General features: G+C 34.5%; 2 protein-coding genes and 1 long non-coding RNA gene across 3 annotated transcripts in view; 1 reads left to right on the plus strand and 2 right to left on the minus strand.

Moving 5' to 3' along the window:
• The first annotated feature begins 2,179 nt into the window (after positions 1 to 2,179).
• Positions 2,180 to 23,255, plus strand: part of LOC114535733 — a 31,690-nt gene continuing 10,614 nt past the window's right edge. The window contains exons 1-2 of the long non-coding RNA XR_003688355.1: positions 2,180 to 2,265; positions 4,003 to 4,161. This is a non-coding gene — a long non-coding RNA (uncharacterized LOC114535733). The remainder of the gene's footprint in view (positions 2,266 to 4,002; positions 4,162 to 23,255) is intronic.
• On the minus strand, positions 4,436 to 6,960 carry LOC114535730 (tachylectin-2-like). The gene is made up of 2 exons (XM_028557040.1): positions 6,872 to 6,960; positions 4,436 to 5,441 (listed from the first exon to the last, which is right to left on the minus strand). The coding sequence occupies exon 2, from the start codon at positions 5,415 to 5,417 to the stop codon at positions 4,698 to 4,700; it is 720 nt and encodes a 239-aa protein (XP_028412841.1). The 5' UTR covers positions 5,418 to 5,441; positions 6,872 to 6,960; the 3' UTR covers positions 4,436 to 4,697.
• Positions 10,505 to 13,613, minus strand: LOC114535731. Its single transcript, XM_028557041.1, has 3 exons — positions 13,547 to 13,613; positions 11,220 to 11,530; positions 10,505 to 10,723 (listed from the first exon to the last, which is right to left on the minus strand). Exons 2-3 carry the CDS (start codon positions 11,523 to 11,525, stop codon positions 10,520 to 10,522), a joined length of 510 nt encoding a protein of 169 aa, XP_028412842.1. The 5' UTR covers positions 11,526 to 11,530; positions 13,547 to 13,613; the 3' UTR covers positions 10,505 to 10,519.

The following is a 23,255-nucleotide window of genomic DNA, read 5'->3' on the forward strand; positions in this document are numbered from 1 at the left end:
TTTCTGATTCATTGTTTGGTTGTTTGAAGTGGAAATGTTTTAATACATTGAGAAAAATTTTTTGGACTTCCCAATGTTACATAACGTAAATTATAGCCAACAAAATTACAAAGTAATGTAATGGCAAATTTCAATGAATTCCATTCATAGGTAGGGTAAATTTTCGACTTTATTTCAAAGCTATATATTCAAAATTCGAAAAGGCAATAAGTTATTTTAAGGCATAGAGTAACGATTAATTTTTCAACTTATCGCGGATACTATCGCCTTTATGTCGCATTAATTGTAAAATTAGATATTTGTATTAATTTTATTGTCCAGTTCACTCAGAAAATATTTACTAAATGTCACCGGTGTAAGAAGTTAGCCTTTATGTGTACTTTAATCTGGCAACATGCACTGTCGAATTAACTCAAGACTTAAAGAATTTTATTTTTTGAATTAGCTTCTAGGTACACCACGTAAGTATTTAATACTGTAAAGCTTTCGGTTCCTTAACTCGGTCCGTTAAGCTTTGCAGTATTAAATACTTACGTGGTGTACCTACAAGCTAATTTACTTATTGATGTAACCATGCAAAAATACAAGAATATAATTTTATTTTTGTAGTATTTTGGGGGCCTTGCATGCTCCCTTTGCGCACTGGGTAAATTGTTTCGCCCGCTCTCCTTCTCCCAAAACACCGTTAGTAATGATTATTACGAGTCGTTCGGTCCAACAGTCCTTTCTCTAATGCCTTTCATTCCTCCAAAACTGGTCTTAAACATATTATGATTTGTTTGTAGATAACGGTTAGTATTTAGATTGCAAAAACGTTACAATCTAGCATCAAAGCCCCAAATAAATTCAGCAAAACATGCTATTTTGTTCTCCATTGAAAAAATTGTCCACGCGAATAACCGAATTAGATAATGTCACTTGACAGCTATAACTCTTTTTCCAACGACTTATCATTTGCTATAGCATTAGTATTAAAACTATTTGCATGGGGAAATGTTCCTTATCACTTCGCAAAATAAATTCTCTTGCTGAAAAACATCCACACATACCGCGCCTCCAGTTACTATCCTGATGAATATTGCCCGTTCGGGTAGCACAACTACGGTGGCAGAATTTTTCTAACGATGCAGATAACAGCAAACTAAATACACCGAGAATCTGAGTGTTTATTAAGACATATTTTACCTCTGCGAAACTGAAAAATTCTGCCCCTGTGGTCTCTTGAAATTTTTTCCCATACTGCATTTAATGACTACCTATACTATGGAGATCTCTTAATAAATTAATCGCTTTTAACGCTGGTTACACTCCAGCAATGTTTAAAAGGGTACAATGGCGGAAATCTTGCTGTGTTAAAGGTGGAAGGTGAACGGGAACCATCGCAGGAGCTATCAGCATAGAGTAAAAAACACAAGGAGCAAATAACGTACTGTCAGACTGAATGCTTGCTTGTAGTCTATTTATGGAAGTAATATAAAACACGAGGGGCAGTGTTGTATTGAATATTGTACGAACAACTTGCGAAATGAATTTGTAATCAATAAGATTTAAATAGATATACAAATCAGTTACAAACACTAGGGGTTGTATTTTTCCGATACTAATATGTCCGTCCAACAGAACAAATATATGAATAACGTCATAAGTTTAAATTTGAATTTCGCTGAATAAAGTGTGACTTCTTGCAATCCTAAGGCGGTGTTACACTATTCAACTTTCCTTGTAACTTGCACTGCAATTCTACTCCGGAGGCATCGATATCTAAAGTTGAAAATAACGAACATTTCGTACGATCTGCTAACGTTTTCTTATAGCATTTCGAACACTCTTTACAAATTACATCCCTCAAATTTATAATTGCATTACAAGTTGCAAGGAAAATTGCATAGTGTAACATCGCACTTTGACTGGAATACGGAAAAAACATTTGTCATTTCCTTGCTGATTTGTTCTATTATAAATGTTAAATAATATGTTGGATTATTGCGCTTCTTTTTACAGCTTCAGCTTAGGCCCTAGGCCTCATTGCGCGTGATTTATTTTTCCGTGACGAAATGTGATTTATATACCGCCTCGCCGCGTGTGCTAAGGAACGTTTAAGAGGCCTAGGGACTAGCCAGGACCGGCTTTGCGCGTGTGGGAAAGTGGTGACAAAAACTGGTCAAACCGGTTAATTACAGTAAAATCACATATCGTTCGCCGGGCATCGTGTTTCATGCGTTCTCTTCGTCAATTCGACAGCAAATAAGTATCAAATGCATGAAGGTAAGTTGTATGATATTTTACTTTTGACTTGTGTTTATTCGCTGTGTTAAACGTTTTATGGCCAGCACAGTTTCCCAGTACACGGCTTTATTTTTCTTTGGCGAACTATTATTATTCATCGTGGGAGTTCAGTAATTTATACAACATCCGTTGCAAAACCGTTTTCGTCGCATATGCAACAGTTGTGTTGTATACTTCATTGTTTACAAGTGTTTGGCTTCCCTGGCCTGACAGTTGATTTGATCTGTGAGGAATATATGTTTGCAAACGTTTCATCATCATCTAATTGACAATCATGCTTTTCAAATTTTATGTTATTATCATTATTAATTATTTAGAGATTCATTGTTTTCACAGTCAATGAACACCAAAATATTAGCATAGCATGACTAAATTGTCGGGCTGGCTACGCCACTGATTTATTCTCGTTTCATACGCCGTATTTTACATAGGCATTCCAACTTACTCTCTACAGGGTGTCTCAAAAAACGAAAACTATTGAAATCACTCATTGTTAAAATTTTAGCCCGTGGGGATTTAATGCAACTGATGAAATGCTAAATACGAAAAATTTGAAATCGTGAATATGATTAAGGCCCCGTTTACACTATACCGGATTACTTTCCATACCGAATTAATTTTCAATCCAAAGCAAAAAATAAGGGTGTTTACACTATGCCGATTGCACCGTTTCGCTTTGTTGCCAGCTCATCACTTTTTGATGTTTTCATAGAAACAATGCCAGTTTCCCGCCAAATATTGTCTGAGTCATTCTCGTAAGGCACGACTTGGCTTACAAATTTCGCGCCGAAATACGTTTTATACCGGATTGGTCTGTTTACACTGCTCTGGTACATACCGGATTACTTTTTATATCACCTCAAAACCGGAGTGATTTTCGCTCCGCGGCACGTACCGGATTACAGTAGAGTAGTGTAAACAGCAGCCCAATCCGGTACGAAAATCGCTGCGCTCCGATGCAATCCGGTATAGTGTAAACGGGGCCTGAATTTAAATTAGCCTTGTTATTGCTTCGAAAGATATGGTACAGCTGACCGCGGAACAACGGGTGTTTATTGTCAACGCGTACGAAACGCTTTTCGACAAAGGTCGACAAAGGACAAATTGTAAATATTGTTAATAAATATTTTTGCTTACAAACAAATTTCACTGCATCATGCATAAAAAGGCAAACATTTATACTCTTATATGGATCCCAACAGAGTGCTTAGGCATGGAAACTCTAACAATTACATTGTTATGGGTGATTTCAATAGTTTTCGTTTTTTTGAGTTGTCTTTAAAAAGTTTAAATCTTTAATGTTTCGGCTCATGTGAAATACGGCATATAGGCTGCCTTTGTCATGACACAATTCTTCATAAATCGTCGTGAGGGTGGATTTCCACTTAGAGAGAGATAGTTCGCTAGCCAAATATTTGCATATTTTCTTTTGAATTCGGCACAATCATGTTGAACTAATTTATTAATGCAGTTAAAATGCAAATATTTCGCTAGCGAACTATTTCTCTGTAATTGGAAATCCAACCAAATTCACATGTCGTGATTTCGTTGTAATTTGTTGCAACATCTGCACTATGACGAATTATAACATATGAAAACCAGCCTTAAAAAGTACACGTATGAAAGGTATCGCAGTTATATTTTATTTCCTTTTTCCGTGCTGAAGGAAATGTGAAGGAACTTTAAGCGAAATTTACGGGTTACAAAATTTTACAGGGGAAGAACAAGCACTGGAGTGATCTCTAAGTAAATGAACTCCACATTGGATTTGAATGAAGTGAATTGAAGTCAGATTTTAATGAAGCGAAAAAAATCGGATTTAAATGCTAATCACTGGTAAAGGCGGAAGCAGGGAAAGTGACAAGGAATGTAAAAGTGAGTTTTTGAGCAAAAATTTTCATGCATGTAAAATGCTAAAATTTGTACATAAGAAAATGGGCTGAAGCGAAATTTGTTTCTTAAGTGCGAGAAACTTAATAACTCTACCGTGGTACCAAAATGTATCTAAAACTAAAGCCCAGGTAGCTACTATTGTGTTTTGTTACGGTTGTCAATTTTTAATCTTGTTCATAAATGATTGTTTTAACTCCTAAAACGCACATTGGGAAGGCAGTGAATTTTTGTCGCATGGCAGCTATGCACCGACGCAACTCGTCCTGCATTCGGTTTTAAAGTCAACGATGGCGGCTAATTTATCCTTGGAGTCGAATTACAGTTCCCCCTGAAACCATTTTACGAAAAGGTGTTGAAAATACGAGACATATATAGGATTAACTAATGTTTATTTTAAATTCAAATAATGACACTTAATTAACGCAATCATCTGCTAGCTAAAAGACTGTTGTGTTACGCGTATAATGGTTATATGTGTGCATAACACAGTCACTGATTGTTCAATCATACTGGGAATATCAAAACAGAAACTTAAAATCTGCCCAACCAGCGGTGCCAATCTTCTTTGAACGCGCGGTCCAGTTGTCTTCGCCATAAGTTGGAGCTGTGGCTTTGAGAAAGGTTCCATCTTGTGGAGTGGCATACAGGTAACCCGCTGGACCAAAAAATAGGAACTTGAAACTTGTCCATCCTCCGGTGCCAATCTTTGTGGCACGAGCACTCCAGTTGTCACTGCCAAATGTTGGTGGGTAGCTTTTATAGAACCCATCTTCTTTAACTGCATAGAGGTCAGCATCAGGACCAAAGAAAAGGAATTTGAAACTAGCCCATCCTCCGGTGCCAATCGTCGTTGCACGGGCTGTCCAATTATCTTGGGCATGCGTGGGAGGAGAGCCTTTGAGAAAGGTTCCATTTTGTGGAACAGCATACAAATCACCTTCTGTGTCGAAGAACAAAAACTTGAAACTTGCCCATCCGCCAGTACCAATCTTCGTTGCACGAGCGACCCAATTATCCTCGCCATGCGTGGGAGGTGGGCCTTTTAGAAAAGATCCATCTTGTGGAACAGCGTACAGGTCGCCGTCGGGACCAAAAAAGAGAAATTTAAAACTCTGCCATCCCGCATTACCAATCTTGTGTGCAGTGCTAATCCAGTTGTCATTGGCGTCCACTGGAGGGCGGCGTGTGTGGAAGGAACCACCATTATCAACAGCAAACAAGTCTTTTTTGCTTGTCATGATTCACCGTATGAGGAATATCAGCTGTTGTGAAATATTACAATTAATGTTAGAAAGATGACTGGCACAAAGAAAATATACCATAGGTTATCAACTTTTCGCCAAATCATGGAGTGATTCCAATAGTAAACATGTAAAACAAGGCCTTTTCACACCGCAGAGCTGTTAGCTTAAGAGTTATGTTTAAAGGAATAAATAAGTTTGACGTGTCTCTCTCTCTTGTTTACGATATCAATAAAAATGTTAGGAAGTTTACTTTTTATGTCACTCGCTATCAATAACAAAATGCACCAAACGAAAAGAAGTTTGCTTCGAAACTTCTTAGGGGCTGTTTACATGAGCCCGGTTACCCGAGATTCAACGAAGCGTGAGAGGACCTTGAGGTATTGAAATAAGTCTTTATGACACCAAACAAGCACATGCTATTATTGTGGTGATTATACGACTGCCAGGATCATGTTATCTGCTCATTTCAATACCTCAAAATCATCTCACGCGTCGTTGCATTTCGGGTAACCGGGCTCATGTAAGCAGCCCCCTTATTTGTGAAATGCATGGCTTCAGTGATCATACAAATGAAGTCATTAAAAAAGATTTTCACAACATGCACAGATCGTAAAGGTTAGGCGACTTCGTTTATTTTGGTCTTTGGATCGGTTTGTCCTATTTTTTTACGACAATTTTAATGCAAATTTGAGTGGCGACAATTTCAATGGAAATTCGATCAGTATAAACAATTATACAAAACGATTATTATCAAGCTCGCACACGGTAACAAGGCCATTAGGACCAAATAATCAGCATCATGTAAATTTCATATTGTGATTCATCTTTCTCGTTGAAAGTATGAGTTAAAAGTGAAAAATATATCATCAAGTTTGTATAGCACTTCACAAACCAATAAGAATATGTTACATTAGTTTAACGCATGCTTTGAGATACCATTACTGAAGACAGCCCTTTTGGTTCCCTGCGCGCTCGCTCAGCTTAGCCACTGATCTGTGTGAAAGCCTGTAGCGTGCCTATATTTATAGTTATTTACGAGGCTGGCAGTGACACTAAAAATTGGGAAACCATTGCTCTAATTATTTTCTATGTGCATTTCGCAATCGTAAACGATTCCGGTCCTGAATGATCATAGAATTATGACCTTTCACATCAATAATATTTCGCCCTCGAAGAGCCTATTGCAATTTGCGAGTATTAATCTTCCGGTTTGTTTCCCCTAATTGGGATTCGGAAAATATTTGAACCAGGGCATGAAAATCTTTAGTCAGACACTAGCTACTCTCATATTTTGATTGCTCAAGTATCAAAATTGTTAAGTACATAAGAGGCGTCTAAACCTTAGCCGGGCCTTAGAAAGGGATGATCTATAGGAAGTCAACAAACATTTGATTCTTTCTGCATAAAATTGATAAAATGGTCTTCATGATTCAAATATTTCAACCTACCTTTCAATTTACTGTCGCTGTCGAGATCAGGACAAATCAATTCAGCTCGGCGGTTCTTTTTTGATTCAACTTAAGTCTGTTCCCACCTATATTTATATTCAATGCCTACGTGTAGGAATTTTAATCTAATCTCGTTCTATTGTTCAATTACTTCCGCATATTTCATGGAAATTATTAAATGAAGCCGGTCAACAATCGATATTGGATTATTTCTCCTTAAAACGGACGAAAGGGTCTCCAGGATTAAAATATTCCAACCGTACCTTCCTTTCAATTTAATGTTATTTTCGAGATCGATATCAGGACAAATGAACTCAGCTCGGCTTCAGTTCTGGCAGTTTTTCTTTGTTTCAACTCAGCTCTATTTCCATCTGTTTATATTCAATGCCTACGATCAGGAATTTAAATCTAATCTCGTTCTGGTGTTCAATTACGTCCCTTTTTTAACCTTTTAACCTAACCACAGTGGTTGCGTACATATCATGTGAAAAATACAGTATGTATGCAATAGTATGTATCGAAATTATGTATAGCTATGCAATGTAAATGTATATGTATATGCGATATAGCGAATATATGTATGCCATCATTAAGTACAGCTTGTATGTGTGCAAATTTAGCGATAAACCCGATAATATGGATATAGTTTAAAAAATTACATTGCACCAGGAAGCTAAATTGCGTAATTATGTTTACAAACTATATTTGAATAGAAAACAACTGGAGCAAAGCTGCTGAATTTTGCATCAGAACCTTAACAATACATTCATAATTAAATGTGTATCTCATGCAGTCAACAATATCGCCAATAACACTAAGTATCATTAATCCGTATAAATGATTTCATTAATCCGTATAAATGATTTCAGTAAATTGTCAGCCATTCTCAAATGATGTGATCTGCTTGACGTCTCAATACCATTTCAGTGTTCATCGAGGTAGTAGTTTCAGATAATGGAGAAGTTGTGAAGCATTATATTGGTGTGACATCAGGTAACTTCAAACATGTCCACCATGTTGTGCACATGAAATGGATTAAGACCAAAACAAAAATTGTAGAAAAAAACTCGCACATTTGCCGCGAAGCGACTGTAACCGAGATTTTTAAGCAAGTTTGACAAGAGGTAACCTAGTTCAGAAAAAATATTTTAGTAGACTGACACTATCACATTTTTTTCTTTGAATTTTCAAATCAATTGTTCTGCTGCTGTTCAAGTGGTTCCTATTTTTAACCAATTCACAAAGTGGTTGCTTATGTCCACATCACGAAACGTGAATGTAATAAAGACTCATTTATATAGCTACTATAATAATTTACAATATAATATTTCATTTACTTTGAACTTATCAAACTGATATGCAGTTGTCACCACTTCTATTCCATTTTATGATCGTGGTGGCTACGTTTTACTAAAGACAAACCGATCTAAAATGTACATGTCGTGAAAATATATTTTTTACAATAACTTAATTTGCATGGTTATTGAAGCCATGGTGCATTCGTTTGGTGCATTTTAATTCTATTGATATAGCGCTTATGCTGATTGTGATTGGGTGGTTTGTAGCCACGTGTCTTGGGATAAATTCAAAGTTTCCGCCCAAGGAAAATCTCTGAAAGTTGCATACCTCTCGATTGCTTACCTAAGATAACGAAAATTATAGTTTAATCAGATTTTAACACATGACAACATCAACAGCTCTTCCTCACTTAGACTTATAGTCTCCTCTTTCAATTCTTATAATTACAATTTAATTAATACTTCATGCTCGCCACTCAACTCTCTTATTCCGATTGACTACATCACTAAGCATTCACTCTTGTTTCCATGGTGACGAACTTTCTGGTCGTTAAGTACCATCGCGAACTTGACAATACATCCAACGAATTGTTCGAGATACGCATTGAACGATTGATTTATTGTTAAGTCATGATTAAAATTAAATCTTAATAAGAGGAAACTTTTTATTCTGTCCGGCAGGCCTGTATACATGTGAGAAATCTTTTGTCAATTTGATCTTCCTTTTTGAACTAAAAGCACTAACCTGAAACTGACATAAAAATTTATTGTGAAAATTATTGATTCATTTGTTAAGCTCTTTTAAAACGACCATTTCTTGCAGCAGTCGACCGAAAAATTAATTTAACAGAAATTCAGCAGCTGTTCACGTTCATCGCTAAGGATGAAAATTGCACTCATACAATATTGATTACGTACGTATACTACAGAGAATATCAAACGAAATATCCACATGTTAATACTGCTGGCCGGCCAGCTGGCCATTGACCACCTTTCCCGTATTGCCGGCGTGCATTTCATTAATTACCTGTCGATCTTTTAGATGAGGCACAAAGCCCATCTTGTGAAAGTTTTGATTACCGTCGGCAAGATATACTTGGGATTACACCTTGGAATGCGTATCTCGAACAATCGTCCTTTCATGCGATCATTCTATACGCAAAATATCATTAATCCTTATAAATTATTGTAAGTTAGCTCAATTAGCAAATTATCGCAGACGATTGTGTTCAGTAAAATGACTTAGACCTGCATGTATTCTCGTTTGTTGACGAACTTCCTGAACTTGACAGCAGTGGACGCTTTTATATCTTTCGACGTAGAAAGGCTTTGTATAAATTATAGCTACTAAAATCCCTATGAATGAAACTATTGAAATTGCGGTCAATCTCATTCTCGCAAAATGCCCTAACTATTCACTGAACCGAACTTTATTAAAAACAATAGTTAATGAGGAATTCCAGCTTAATATCCATATTGTCTTTAAAAAGTTTAAATCTTTAATGTTTAGGCAGATATAAAATACAGCGTATAGGCTGGTTTTAATATAACACAATTCGTCATAATTCGTCGTAATTCACGTGAATTATGACCGGCGAATTATGACAATGATGAAAACCAGCCTTAATTATAAACGGGCCGCGTGTGCTGTTTACAAGAATCTGGTTAAACATCCCGTATAATGCATGTTGAAATGATCTCGCTTCCTCGAGATTCTTGGCCACCGTATAATAGTGACTTTTTCAATCAATGTTATTGTAAGCTTATGCCTGAAAAGAAATGAAATTACAGCTCGCCGGAATGCTAATGTTCAATTCAGCTAGCTTGTACCAAATAACGAGCAAATTTAAAGAGATTGAAAAAAAAACTATACCAATAATGTCCGCTGAATAGCGCTATCCAGCATTCGTGCAACCGCCTGCGTGCCCAAGCAAAGCAATTATAACCAACAATAAAAGGCGCTTCCAGATGCTAGCTGGTACGCGATCTGGTCATAAGAAGAAAACGGGATGCAGTTGAACTAAGAAGCTCTTATAATCTGTATAAAATGCTTTTACTTTTGAATTTCCCAGCCTTTTGCTGATTAGTAAAACCCACTAATATATTGCATATCTACCATCCGTAGTGCTTTGCATTCAGCAGTTACAGGAAAAGCGTGCAAAGATAGTTTTGGGAAATTTTAGGATTAAAATTTCCGACAATGTATTAAGTCTATATGGTAAGAGATTAACGAGAATATATAAAATGCAATTCTAACATTTCTTTATTATATTGAAAAGATACGTAGAATTAAAGTGATATTAAAATGTACTTTTTAATACACAAATCACGAGAGGCTTTCACAGCCCATTTAAAGTTTTTCCACTTTGTAAATTGTGTTGGGACTTATGCCAATTGCCAACACATCTGGGTTCTCGCTCTTAGAAATTGTCTTCGTCTTTCCATCTGTTGCGTACAATTTCCAACTGCCTCCAAATACAATGATCGAAGCCACACCTTTCATCCCTTCCCCAGTGGGAAATTCGGATTCAGTAGATGATGTGTCTGTATAGGTCTATAGTAAGTAAAATATTACATGTTATATAACTGTCTATCATTTCCAACATAACACGGGTATTAAAAATCTAGGCAAGTTCAGAACGTATAATAAGGTGAACAGAAACTGATTTGATGAGATAAAACAACAAAATAAAGTGCATAAATGATGTATCTTCTGCATTTCAGGCAGCGATATGTGCATGCCGCAAAAAATTACGTACAAGGAAATACAAAGGCATGCATTCATATATATTCGAATGCCATTTCGGTAATTACATTACAACTAAGTAGAAAAGAGGTTGAGCAACCAATTGGCAACATAACCTTTAAATCATTGCTTGGCCCTTAGCCTCGCCTCCATGTTGTTGTGACTAAATTAACACTGTGAAAAGCCTATCATTCATACATGTTTTGAACATTTAAACCGATAAAATTGATTGAAATAAAAATATGAATTTAAAACAATTCTTGTTAAATATTTTTGAAAGAAGAATGATATAAGACGAGCTTACGTAATTTTTCCCCCAAAAATGGTCGTGTTCAAACAAGCAAATGCCATCCGCAACAAAATTGATGGTTTTTACAGCAGTGATTGGCGTTGCTCCGTTGTCGATCTGTCCAAAGCCATTACCGCCATATAGTGTAACGAATTTATACTTTTTTGGGAGATCAAATTGAGTATTGTAGATAATCCAGTTGCCATACTCCACCACAGCCTTCACCAAATTGTTTTTTGGTGAGATAGATTCATCATCATTCTCATACGTATGTTCATTGCCATCCTTACTTGTCAAGGTTATCCTATTTTCTTTGGACATGGTTCCTGAAGGAAATAAAATGGTCCTTAATATATATATTGAAAAAAGCATAAGTAAAAAAGGTTTTAAAATCATGTGTCTTATATATATATATATATATATATATATATATATATATATATATATATATATATATATATATATATATATATATATATATATATATATACATATATATATATATATATATATATATATATATATATATTTATTTATTTACATAATTCTTAAAACTGAACGAACTGTAACGAACTGAAATTTAGTCGCCTGATGATTGCCTCTGTGGCATGAAACTCAGAGTAGCGATGCCAATTGTTTAAGAATTATGTAAATGAATAAATATATATTGCTCTATTTGCTTGCAGTATTGAGCACTCTTTTATCTCATACGAAGAATTTCTTAATAATTTTTATATATATATATATATATATATATAATATATATATATATATATTATATATATATATATATTATAATATATACATATATATATATATATATATATATATATATATATATATATATATATTATTTATTTACATAATTCTTAAAACTGAACGAACTGTAACGAACTGAAATTTAGTCGCCTGATGATTGCCTCTGTGGCATGAAACTCAGAGTAGCGATGCCAATTTTTTAAGAATTATGTAAATGAATAAATATATATTGCTCTATTTGCTTGCAGTATTGAGCACTCTTTTATCTCATACGAAGAATTTCTTAATAATTGTTTATATATATATATATATATATTATATAATAATATATATATATAATATATATATATATATATATATAAGACATAAAATAAAATCAATGAAATATTACAAAATTTTGAATATATTGTTCGCTACACTCTGTGTTTCACGTTTCTTCTGAAACGATCATCAGGCGAAACGATCATCATCGTTTCAGAAGAAACGTGAAACACAGAGTGTAGCGAACAATATATTCAAAATTTTGTAATATTTCATTGATTTTATTTTATTTTAATCGCTCTATTAAATTTTGATATCGAGCACTCTTTCTTCTTGGATACTTTACTTAATTGTATATAAGACATATATATATATATAATATATATATATAATATATATTATAATATATATATATATATAATATATATATATATATATATATATATATAGAATAATAAAGAATAGTTTGCAAAATGACAGTTAAAATACTGACGATTGCATTGAAATACAAAACTTTTTTTAAACCTTTTTTTTTTCGCGCATGCGTACAAAATACCATGATCATTGAACGCACAAAGTCCATGATATAGGATTTGGGCAACTTTGGATTCCGCTATATGTTCTGTCACATACCCGGGTGTAATTCCTGATCTCTGAGCGAAATTAGTACCCCCGCACGGCGCTCAGGGATAAAATGCCATAAAAATCAGATCTATGATGTTCATCCTAATGTTCATATTTCTTCAACTTTTGGAATTAACAGATCGGGATTATTTACTAACGACGAATTCATATTATAATTATATAATTCCCTGTGATAAACCTCCATCATGAAACAGGTATCGTTGACAAGTCTGCCTTTACTAACATTTAATGTACATGCAGCATTTCTTACACGCTTCAGACGCTGCGTCGAGAAACACAGCAGCGAAAATGTACAGGCATGTGTTTGTGGTAATTATAATGCCGTTGCGATGCGCATTCAAATCTTCAATAAGACTCTCCGTGCAGTTGTTATAGACTATATAAGTTGGTCTGAACGGAATAACTCAAAAAGCAATTGTCAAGCAAATTCTTACAATTTTTCTTTTACTTTTTGGATTCTAAAATAAACTGCGAACATATTTGATACAATTAATAATTTCAGAAAATTTTCATTGACCAAGTACCAAAATCTTTCACTCATAAGAGGCGTCCCATTAACTTAGCCGGTGTTAGAAAGGAATAGATTATCCATATAGGAAATCAACAAACATTGTCATTGGACTCTTTCTGCATAAAACTGATAAAACGGTCTTCATTATTCAAATATTTCAACCTACCTTTCAATTTACTGTTATTTTCGAGATCAGGACAAATCAATTCAGCTCAGCTTCAGCTCTGTCGATTCTTCTCTGATTCAACTCAACTCTGCTCTATATTTATAGTCAACGGCGTACGTGCAGGAATTTTAGCATGAATCAAATGTTTTGACTAGAATGTTCAAATCAATTGTTCTGCTGCTGTTCAAGTGGTTCCTATTTTTAACTAATTCACAAAGTGTGTGCTTATGTCCACATCACGAAACATGAATGTAATAAAGACTCGCCCAAAGAGTGAACTTTTTTAGCCTTAATTACAACTTATATAGTTAAATAATTTACAATATAATATTTCATTTACTTTGAACTAATCGAACTGATTTACAGCTGTCACCACTTCTATTCCATTTTATATTCGTGGTGGCTACGTTTTACTAAAGACAAACCGATCTAAAATGTACATGTTGTGAAAATATATTTTTTACAATTACTTCATTTGCATGGTCATTGAAGCCATGCATTTCACAGATAACAAGTTTCGAAGAAAACTTCATCAATAAGGTTGGACTATAAAACGTGCAGCTTCATTTCGTTTGGCGCTTTTTAATTGTATTTATAGCGCTTATGCTGATTGTGATTGGGCGGTTTGTGGCCACGTGACTTTGGATAAATTCAATGTTTCTGCCCAAGAAAAATCTCTGAAAGTTGCATACCTCTCGATTGCTTACCTAAGATAACGAAAATTATAGTTTAGTCAGATTTAAAGACATAACAACATCAACGACTCTGCTCCACTTAGACTTATAGTCTCTTCTTTCAATTCTTATAATTACAATTTAATTAATACTTCATGCTCGCTACTCAACCCTCTTATTCCGATTGACTACATCACTGAGGATTCATTCTCGTTTCCATGGTGACGAACTTTCTGGTCGTTAATTACCATCACGAACTTGACAAAACATCCAACGAATTGTTCGAGATACGCATTGAACGATGGATTTATTGTTAAGTCATGATTAAATTTAAATCATGATAAGGGGAAACTTTTTATTCTGTCCGGCAGGCCTGTATACATGTGAGAAATCTTTTGTCAATTTGATCTTCCTTTTTGAACTAAAAGCACTAACCTGAAACTGACATAAAAATTTATTGTGAAAATTATTGATTCATTTGTTAAGCTCTTTTAAAACGACCATTTTCTTCAGCAGTCGACCGAAAAATCAAATTCTCAGAAATTCAGCAGCTGTTCACGTTCATCGCTAAGGATAAAAATTGGACCAATACCAAGCTGTATTAATTACGTACGTATACTACAGAGAATATCAAACGAAATCGCCGCTTGTTGACACTGCTGGCTTACCTTTCCCGTATTGTCGGCGTGCATTTCTTTACCTGTTGGTCTTTTAGATGAGGCACAAAGCCCATCTTTTGAGAGTTTTAATTACCGTCGGGAAGGCATATCCACTTGGGGTTCTTATTTTGTTCGCAAATATTTTGTTTTCTACCGGCGTTATGGTAATGACATCTTTTGCATGTTTAAATTGAAAATGTTGCCAAAATATTTTTCGATCATTCCAATTCACACCATGATTTCTACTATTTAATTCTTAGAGCATTTTCAGTTTTATGGATGCTATACCTATGATTTGAAATATATATTATATAGTTATTTGAAATCCCATGTAGTGTATAAATTTACTTGGCAGTATATATTTCCTGTTACATTGGTGAAACCACCCGCCTTCTTGCCACAAGATCAAATAACACACCATGCACCTCTGCCAAAAACTCGCACTTTTACAAAAACCTACAGAACCTTAACTGCAAAACTAATTAGCTTCACCCGCTCTTGTTTTACCGGTCTAGACACTGCAAACACCTCCTCTCTCTTAAACTCAAGCAAGCTCTCCACATGCGCAAGCACAAACCAGATCTTAACAAACAGGTTCCAGTAATAATTTGTTATCGTTAATCCACTTAATATGACACTTATCTTGTGACTTGTGTCATGTTATGTTGTCAACCATGTTTGTCAATATTCTAACTATCACAGAGTATAACCTCGCTTGTATCATACAATATTTCAAAATGTAAATAATTATCTCATTCGCACTGCAGATGGCTTCTAGTTTAGTGGCTATAGTTTAGTCGAAACATGTTTTGGCCCTAATTTCAAATGCTTGATATCGGTCTTAATTTAACAATATATCCTTATCGATAATTAAATGCATCTCGAACAATCGTCCTTTCATGCGATCATTCTATACGAAAAACATCATTAGCCCTTATAAGTTATTTCATTAGAAAGTTTGCTCAATTAGAAAATTATTGCAGACGATTGTGTTCAGTAAAATGACTTAGACCTGTATTCTCGTTTGTTGACGAACTTCCTGAACTTGACAGCAGTGGACGCTTTTTTATATCTTTTGACGTTGAAAAGGTTTGTTTACTAAAATCTCTTCGAACGAAAATATCGAAATTTCGGTCAATCTCATTCTCGCCAAATGCCCTAATTTTTCTTAACCTCACCACATTAACCTCACAATTGGATTAATATTTACAACGGGAAAAAGTCTCTTTTCTACCAGCGTTATGTTGATGACATATTTTGCATGTTTAAAATTGACTGAAATGTGCCAAACTATATATCTTTCGATTATTTAAACTCAGGCTATGATAATATCAGGTTTACTTTAGAAACGGAACAAAATTTCTTTCCCTGATTTAAATATCAAGAAATTTACTAATACGTTTTCGACCGCCGTTTATCACAATAACATTTGTTAGTGATCGGTAACCGAAATCAACACATTCCGAATGCAAATCACTAATCTGTGATTACCACTAGTATAGTATATATTTCAGTATAAATCGGGTTTCATGCATGTAAACCCTTATAGACCGACCGCATCTATAAATTTAACAATGGCCTTGACGATCTGAAAGAACTCATTCACTTCAACGCCACTCGTTCCCGGAACATCTGGTTGAACGCATCATTATTTCTTACGGAAACAGACAAAACGCATAAACAAAAACAATCTTAACGCCAGTTCGCCTCAAACAACAAAAACCCAACGTTCAATATTTCAAACTACATTAAAAGGGCATTAATCTCAAATTCCAGAACAGAAACTCCTCAACATTGGCAAACATTTCTGCATTGCTATAAATCTAGTATTTACTTAAAAACATTTTCAATTTCATGGACGCTATACCTATAGTCATTTAAAATCCCTTGTGGTGTATAAATTTACTTGGTAGGATATATTTCCTGTTACATTGGTGAGAAACCACTCCACCTAATATGCATATCTTGTGACTTGTATCATGTTATGTTGTTGATCATGTTTGTAAATATTCTATAAATAACTATCGTAGAGTTTAACCTCGCTTGTATCATATTTTTACCTTATATATTTACAATTTAAATAATTATCTCATTTGCACTTAAGATGGCTTGTAGTTATGTCGAAACATGTTTCCAATTTGGCCCTTATTTCAAATTACTGATATCCATCTTATGATTATGATTGATTTCCAAATTAAAGACTAGAAAGCTTGCATGGTTCAGAATTCCAAAATCTCGTGAAAAGTTTCCTCTTATCATAACTTAATTTGCATGATTACGTTAACAATGCATCGATAATTAAATGGGTATCTCGAACAATCGTCATTTCATGCGATCATTCTATAGGCAAAACATCATTAATCCTTAGAAATTATTTCATTTGCAAGTTTGCTCAATTAGAAAAATATTGCAGAAGATTGTGTTCAGTAAAATGTTTAACTGAAGGCTACATTAATAGCTCAAACCATATAACTGCATAATGTATTTCTAAGAATTCGAAATAAAGTCGGACTAGTCAGCGTTGAAAAGTTTCCTCTTATCCTAACTTGATTAGAATCCTTAACAATACATCCATCATGATATTAAATGTGTGTCTGAAAAATCATCATTTCATGCGATCAGTCTGTTCGCAAAATATCGTTAATCCGTACATTTCATTTACTCTTTTACTTAATTGACAGTGAATTGTCTTCCGTGATAACAATGTCTTAATATAAGGCAAAAACTACATGCCACGATCAATCGTGATAAGGCAGACAATAACTCTGAATTATGAATTCTAGCATGTGCCGTGGGTGGTGAATATAGTTTGATTTTATACCTTGCTTCTGAATGTCATATCTCAAAGAAGAATTCGTCAAAAAACTTATTCTTATTGGTTTGTGAAATACTATGCAAATTTGATGATATATTCTTCACTTTTTAACTGATACTTTAAACGAGAAAGATGAATCACGCTATGAAATTTATATAATGCTGATTATTCGGTCTACTGACCATGTTACTGTCTGTGCACAAGTTAGATAATAATAGTTTTGAAATACTTACTTAACGAATTTGCAGTTGTCATCACTCATTCCATTTTATGATCGTAGTGGCTACATTTTAACACAAAAATAAGACAAACCTATCTAAATTCACCGACAAACCTAACGAAGTTTATACACAAACAAATATCGTGAATTAGGTCACGTGCACACCATGCATACCCAAACAAATTAGTTTGAACAGATATGCAAATTAGTTACAAACACTAGTGGTCGTATCGGAGAAATACAACAACTAGTGTTTGTAACTGATTTGTATATCCATATTGAAATCTTATTGCATGATTAAAAATTCATTTCACAAGTTGTTTACAATCCAACACGGCCGTTCGTGTTGTAAACATTACTGCCATAATAGACTACAAGCTAACATTCAGTCTGACGTGACAGTATAAGTTTATAATTATTTGCTCCTTGTGATTTTTACTCTACGCTTAGCTTCTGCGATGGTTCGCGCTGTACCTTCTATCCTTTACACCTTTTTAAACATTTCTGGGTTCAATTACCAGCGTTAAAAGCGCTTTAGTTTCTCAAATTGGTACTCAGTTTACTGCGCATATTTTCTGTTGTTGTGTTAGTGATTTCTGGGCATGTGGCAATATGACATGAAAAAAATTTTTATACCTAAAAATTAAAAATCAAGATTTTTTCGAAAGCTTCTCGCTGAATTGAAGGAACGGCAAACAGCAGCGTCATTTTTTTTGTTGGAAGAATTCTTGTTTAACTTCGTCCCTTCAAGTAATAATGATAAATTAAAATCTTGAATAACAAAATGCTTCCACACTGATCAACTTGTAACCCTATTTTTCCCCTGAAACTCTGTATTTTCAATTTGCGAAGGGAACTGAAGAGCGTGCCTGGGTACGAGGTTGAGATGTTCCTGTCGGAATCGTACTAAAAAGTCACTCAGTTTGACAACATTTATTTAAATTTGGCACAGTGTCTACTTATGTGAACTCAAATTATCATATATAGCTACATTGTATTAAGATATAAAAAGCATGAAGAACAAAGCAGCAATAATAAAAACCAGAATGTTAAGGATGAGTTAGATGGTTAAAGTTCATCTTTCTGTAACTTTTCGAACAGATCGGGATTATTTGCCAACGGAGAATTCATATTATAGCGATATAACTCCCTGTGATAAGCCTCCATCATGTAACGGGTATCGTTAATAGCTCTGGCTTTACTAACATTTGATGTATAGCACTTCTTACACGTTTCATACAATGGGCCGAGACATTTTACACACGCTGGCAAGTCGATTTCAGCGGCAGAACAGACACCAACACATCCGGCAACTGCACCAGCACACTTCACCCATTCTTTTGTGCTACAATGAGTATTTTCGCATTGCTCATTGCAGCCGCCATCACAATTACAGCAGAATATATTGCAATTTCCATTTCCACAGCACAGGAAATTGCCTTTTCTTTTGCAGCAAACCGCTTCCAGACTGGTTACAAGCCCCAGTGCAATAACCAATGTAACCAGAAATTGAACATTCATAATGCTTGCTTGATTGATGTGCTAAACTATAGAAGAATGGTTTTTAGCTATGAACAAGCGAACGTCTAGCCATTAATATATACCACTAACACATATTACATGCAACAAAAAATATTACAATGAAAAATTTTAGCAAATCTTCATTAGTTCCTAAACAAAATCATTAAGTGCGGAACGGGGCGTGTAATACGTAGCCGTTAAAAAGGAATAGATCCTATACGATCCTATATAGAAAAGTCAACAAGCATTGGTTCCTTTCTTCATAAAACTGATAAAAGGATCTCCATGATTCAAATATTCCAACCTACCTTTCAATTTACTGTTATTTTTACGATCTGAACCAATCAACTCAGCTAGGCTTCACTTCTGGCAGACTTCCTTTGACTCAACTCTGTTCCCACCTATATTTATACTCAATGCCTACGTACAGGAATTTAAATCTAATCTCGTTCTGCTGTTCAATTACTTCCCTTTTTTAACCTTTCAACCTAACCACAGTAGATGTTTATGCGCTTATCATGAAGATGAAAGACTTACTAGAAAAGAAAACATATATCTAAACTCTCAATTACAGCATTAATATAATCTTTTTTAAGATTGTCTGCAAACGGAATCTGGGTTGGTCCCTTCGTCTTTTTCTTTGGAAATAGCAAAAATATTTGTATTCATCGATGACGATGGCCACATTTTTAGTGTTGTTCAGGGCGAAAAAGATAAATTATAACATGAAATTCATTTAGGCGGTCTATTGACCTCGTTTCTGACTTATTTCTGTCCGAGATAATGTTCGTTACCGAGTTGCTTACGAAACTACAGTAGTGACTTAATTTGTTTGTAAAACAAGACATGAATTCCAAAAATAACAAGTTTTCAAGTGATCGTTTGATGCGGTAATAAATAAATAAATGAATAAATAAACCAAAACTTCCGTGTGACAAAAGAAGATAGGGACGAGAAACGTCTCAGTATAAGGCAAAAACTACATATAAAAAAACTAATCGTGATACGACAGACAATTATTACCTATAATGTAAATCATTCGAAGGTAAAGGAAAATTTCCATATGTTTGGCATAGTGTAAATTTAATTGTAGGATTTGAATGAATCTATAGAAACGCTCTCGTACTCGCTTCAAATACCCGGAGATAAACTATACTAGGAAACAGCCCTTCGATATGAAAAACGTCGTTTCAAAAAATTTGCGGATGGCCTATAGCTTATTGTCCAGATGGAGTACTTATTATTGTTTACTTATCATTGAGTACTTGTTATTATTGTTTCATGTTAATAGCTATAGGCGAGTGTCTTTTCGTGATGCCTTGCATGAACGCCATTATCTGTTCTCTCATTTAAGAAATGTTTTAAATTTCTTCCTATTTCAAATTTTTGAATATTTAAGATAATCTAATTTCACAATTTAATTCCCTGTCATCACTGGAGGTGCTCTTTTTATGTATAAGCTTCTATAATTTGTTTGCACGAGAAGCGTTGCTATCATGCAGTGAAACAATAAGTGAGGTGCACAAAGAAAGGTGCATTAGTTGATAATATTTTGAATCTGTGTTACATTGTGCATTAGTAATATACATTGCATGTGCATTAATTAATATATTCTGAATCTGTGTAACAAATTCTTTTCCTTGTCTTAAAAGCGCGATGTTTTTTGGGATCTTTTTGCTTTGAGCGTCTATATGATCATGTTACTTCAGTTTTTCGTCAATCAGTACAGCTAGAATTATCTTTCGGCACGCCTTTCATGTTACGGTCGCTAATCTCTACAAGTATGGCGTACTTTGGTTATTCACTTCACGAAGTTCATTTTCAACGTACCGCTTGCAAAATAGACCAACTTTTGATTTACGCGACAAAAAGGGAATTTCCGAAAAGGGCATACTAAACTTAGTAAAATACCAAAGATCTATAGAGCTAAGCGAAGTTGGAAGTTTGTATTATGGCCGGACGAGTTGAACTAAATTAGATAGCAGAGTAAACTAATTAATTGGTGGTATAACTATATTAATATACAAAAATTGCCTACTCAGCATAACTATGTTTTCCGAACTATACTTGACATTTTTCAGCCAAACTTGGCGATTATACTAATTTCAATATGCGCTTTTTAGTTGTTGTATTTATTTCCTTCTTGTTGCCTAGATCATAAGTTGGGTCTATTGTGCAAGTGATCCATTACTCCTTGCTATGTTAGCATCAGTCTCATTCTGCAAGTCATGAAGGGCTTCCTCTAAATCTCGTCGAAATATATTGGTATTGAAATGTTTGAACTGTTTTGTCTCGACTATCTTTGGTGAGAAAGAAATTTTGCTACAAAATTATATAGACGAGGCTATGATCGCGTATTCCTGAGTATATATAACTTCCTTTTCCAGAGTTTTCGTATCACCATTTTTTGTCACTATTGTGTTGTATTTGTTACCCCATAGTTGGTGTGCTAATATATTGCTGCAGTTGTTATATGTCTATTAATCCGTTAATCTACTCGGATGTGCGTTTCTATCTGTTGCAAGAAGGTAAGAGCTTATAGATTTCCGGTTATTATCATCTCGTTTAATTTCTCTCGTCATCTACCCTGGGTGGCAGAGGTTTTTTCACGCTTGCAAAACAACACGTCGCCCCTATGTCGTGATGACCTAATCCTATTTGGGAACAGCATTAATTATTTTTATTCATCTTCTCCGAACACGACAAACATTTATTAGATAGGACTTAGGAGTAGTATTTATTTTCTCCGGTTACATGGAAGTATTATATCTTCCATACCAAAAGAAAATCCACCACAAAAAAATGAAAAAGATCTGCGCGCGATATCGCAACTTGCACCTAGGCAAAAGTGATGGCGGGTTTGTTTTGTTGATGATTCCTACAGCAATTATAGGGGAAGATCGATAATTACCTGTTTCAGTATGCTCGTAAAGGTCTATCAACAATTGGACGCATTATATTAAATTTGTTTCAACCAGTTTACAAAGCAATGGATAAGGGCCCGCATTTTTCTTCACTGCATGACTTCTCGACAGGATTTGACCGTATAGACCATTAAATACTCATATAGCTAGTCTCCAGAAACGTAATATACACCATGCTCTCAGTAATTCGGTGTAAGCTTTCCTGTCAAACAGATTACAGTTCGAATTGCTGGAGTAGCGCATGTCTGATTGGAAATATCCGAGTACCCGCATAAGACAGTAATTAACTTAAGATTACTTAGAAATAAAATTTGCTGTAACCAGTAATTAATTAATAAATTATGATATTTGAAAACTTATTCAACAGCGTCATAATCTTTAACTTTCCAATGATATTAAACGAATACTCTTGTATTAAGTTTTTCATTCGTGCGATGGAAATATTTTCACCTATAGGTTAACCGTGTTTTTTGTTATGTTATTTCTGGACAGTTCTGTAGGTTAATCTTAGAGATACACTAAAATCTAGTTCAGCTCCTGGAAAAAGATATTTAATGATATTTAAAAGCAAAGCTAATTGAAATATTGATATTCCTACATATTTATAAATATGTGCATAATAATGTATATAGTATAATGCATGGTTTTAGACTCAAATGCATGTTTAAAAACGCTTTCGTAAGTCAATGAAACTTGCTAATACAGAACTCACCGTATACTACATCAAAGACTGTCAACTTTTTGTCCAAAAGGAAAAGTAATATGGTGAATGTATTGTTTGCGTGACAGCACATCATGTTATTTTCTGCGCAGAGCATTTTGCTAAAACTTTTCGCTCTTATATAGTTCGCCAACTTTACTACGCATATTTTCTGCTGTTGTGTTAGTGATTTCTG

This window comes from Dendronephthya gigantea, unplaced genomic scaffold (genome assembly GCF_004324835.1).
Source record: "Dendronephthya gigantea isolate DGI-Jeju-01 unplaced genomic scaffold, DenGig_1.0 000123F, whole genome shotgun sequence".
Lineage (NCBI taxonomy): Eukaryota > Metazoa > Cnidaria > Anthozoa > Malacalcyonacea > Nephtheidae > Dendronephthya > Dendronephthya gigantea.